We start from the raw sequence: 1,124 nt of genomic DNA on the forward strand, positions 1-1,124 counted from the left end.
GGGACCACGAGCCGGAGGGTGACCGGGGGTCGGCTGGCAGCTGTGCTGTTGGTCATGGAGCTGCTGATGTCCTGTGAGGAAGAGGAGGTGGTCAGAGGTCTCAGCCCAGCCCTGTGCCCTCCCAGGGATGTGCCTGGCACAGGGACAGCCACACTGGCACCAGTAGACCAGGCCAAGGTGACCTCAGGGCTCTCCCAGTCTTATTTCCTTCACTAAGGACTTCCTCGGTGGAGCTTGGGGCTCTCCAGGTCCCATTTCCCCAAGATTTCCACAGTGGACCCTGAGGTCCTATTTCCCTAAGTCCTATTTCCCCAAGGACTTCCTCGGTGGAACTTGGGGCTCTCCAGGTCCCATTTCTCCAAGACTTCCATAGTAGATCCTGAGGTGCTATTTCCCTAAGCCCTATTTCCCCAAGGACTTCCTTAGTGGAACTTGGGGCTCTCCAAGTCCTATTTCCCCAAGGACTTCCCTAGTGGACCCTGAGGTCCCACTTCCCTCAGTCCCATTTCCCTAGGGATTTCCTTAGTGGACCTTGAGGTTCTCCCAGTCCTATTTCCTTAGTGGACCTTAGGGGTATCCAAATCCCATTTCCCCAAGGACTTCCTTAGGGGACCTTGGGGCTCTTCAAACCCTATTTTCCAAAGGACTGAGTGGACCTTGGGCTCTCCTAGTCCTATTTCCCTAAGGACTTGCTCAGTGGACCCTGAGATTCTATTTCCCTAACTCCTAATTCCCCAAGAACTTTTTCAGTGGACACAAGGGTTCTCCCAGTCCTGTTTCCTTAAGGATTTCCTTAGTGGACCCAATCCTACTTCCCTAAGGACTTCCTCAGTGGACCTTAGGCCTCTCCCAGTCTTATTATTTCCTTGGGGCTCTCTCATCTACCTCCCTAAGAATTTCCTCAGTGGACCAAGTCCTATTTCCTTAAAAATTTCCCTGGTGGACCTTGAGGTTCTCCCAATCCTACTTCCCTAAGGAAATAGCCCAGAAACACCACGTTCAACCACTGAGAAAGCAGCAACAAAACCCCAACCCAAACTAGGGGTTAACCCCCTCCACAGATAAATGGGAAGAGGCTGTGCTGGGGGGGATAAGGACTTGGGGGGTTTGGAAATTCCACAGCT

The 1,124-nt window shown here is 52.6% G+C and overlaps 1 protein-coding gene across 1 annotated transcript in view; it reads right to left on the reverse strand.

Annotated features, from left to right (window-relative positions):
• The window catches only part of LOC103802539 (poly(rC)-binding protein 2-like), a gene marked incomplete at both ends in the record, with an annotated part of 1,385 nt that extends 1,314 nt beyond the window's left edge, over nucleotides 1–71 (reverse strand). Inside the window, 1 exon segment of the mRNA XM_009075059.1 lies at nucleotides 1–71. This exon segment is cut by the window's left edge and continues 19 nt beyond it. Coding sequence (XP_009073307.1) covers nucleotides 1–71 — 71 coding nt within the window.
• Nucleotides 72–1,124: the final 1,053 nt, after the last annotated feature.

This window comes from Acanthisitta chloris, unplaced genomic scaffold, assembly GCF_000695815.1.
Source record: "Acanthisitta chloris isolate BGI_N310 unplaced genomic scaffold, ASM69581v1 scaffold7980, whole genome shotgun sequence".
NCBI classification, from domain to species: Eukaryota; Metazoa; Chordata; class Aves; order Passeriformes; family Acanthisittidae; genus Acanthisitta; species Acanthisitta chloris.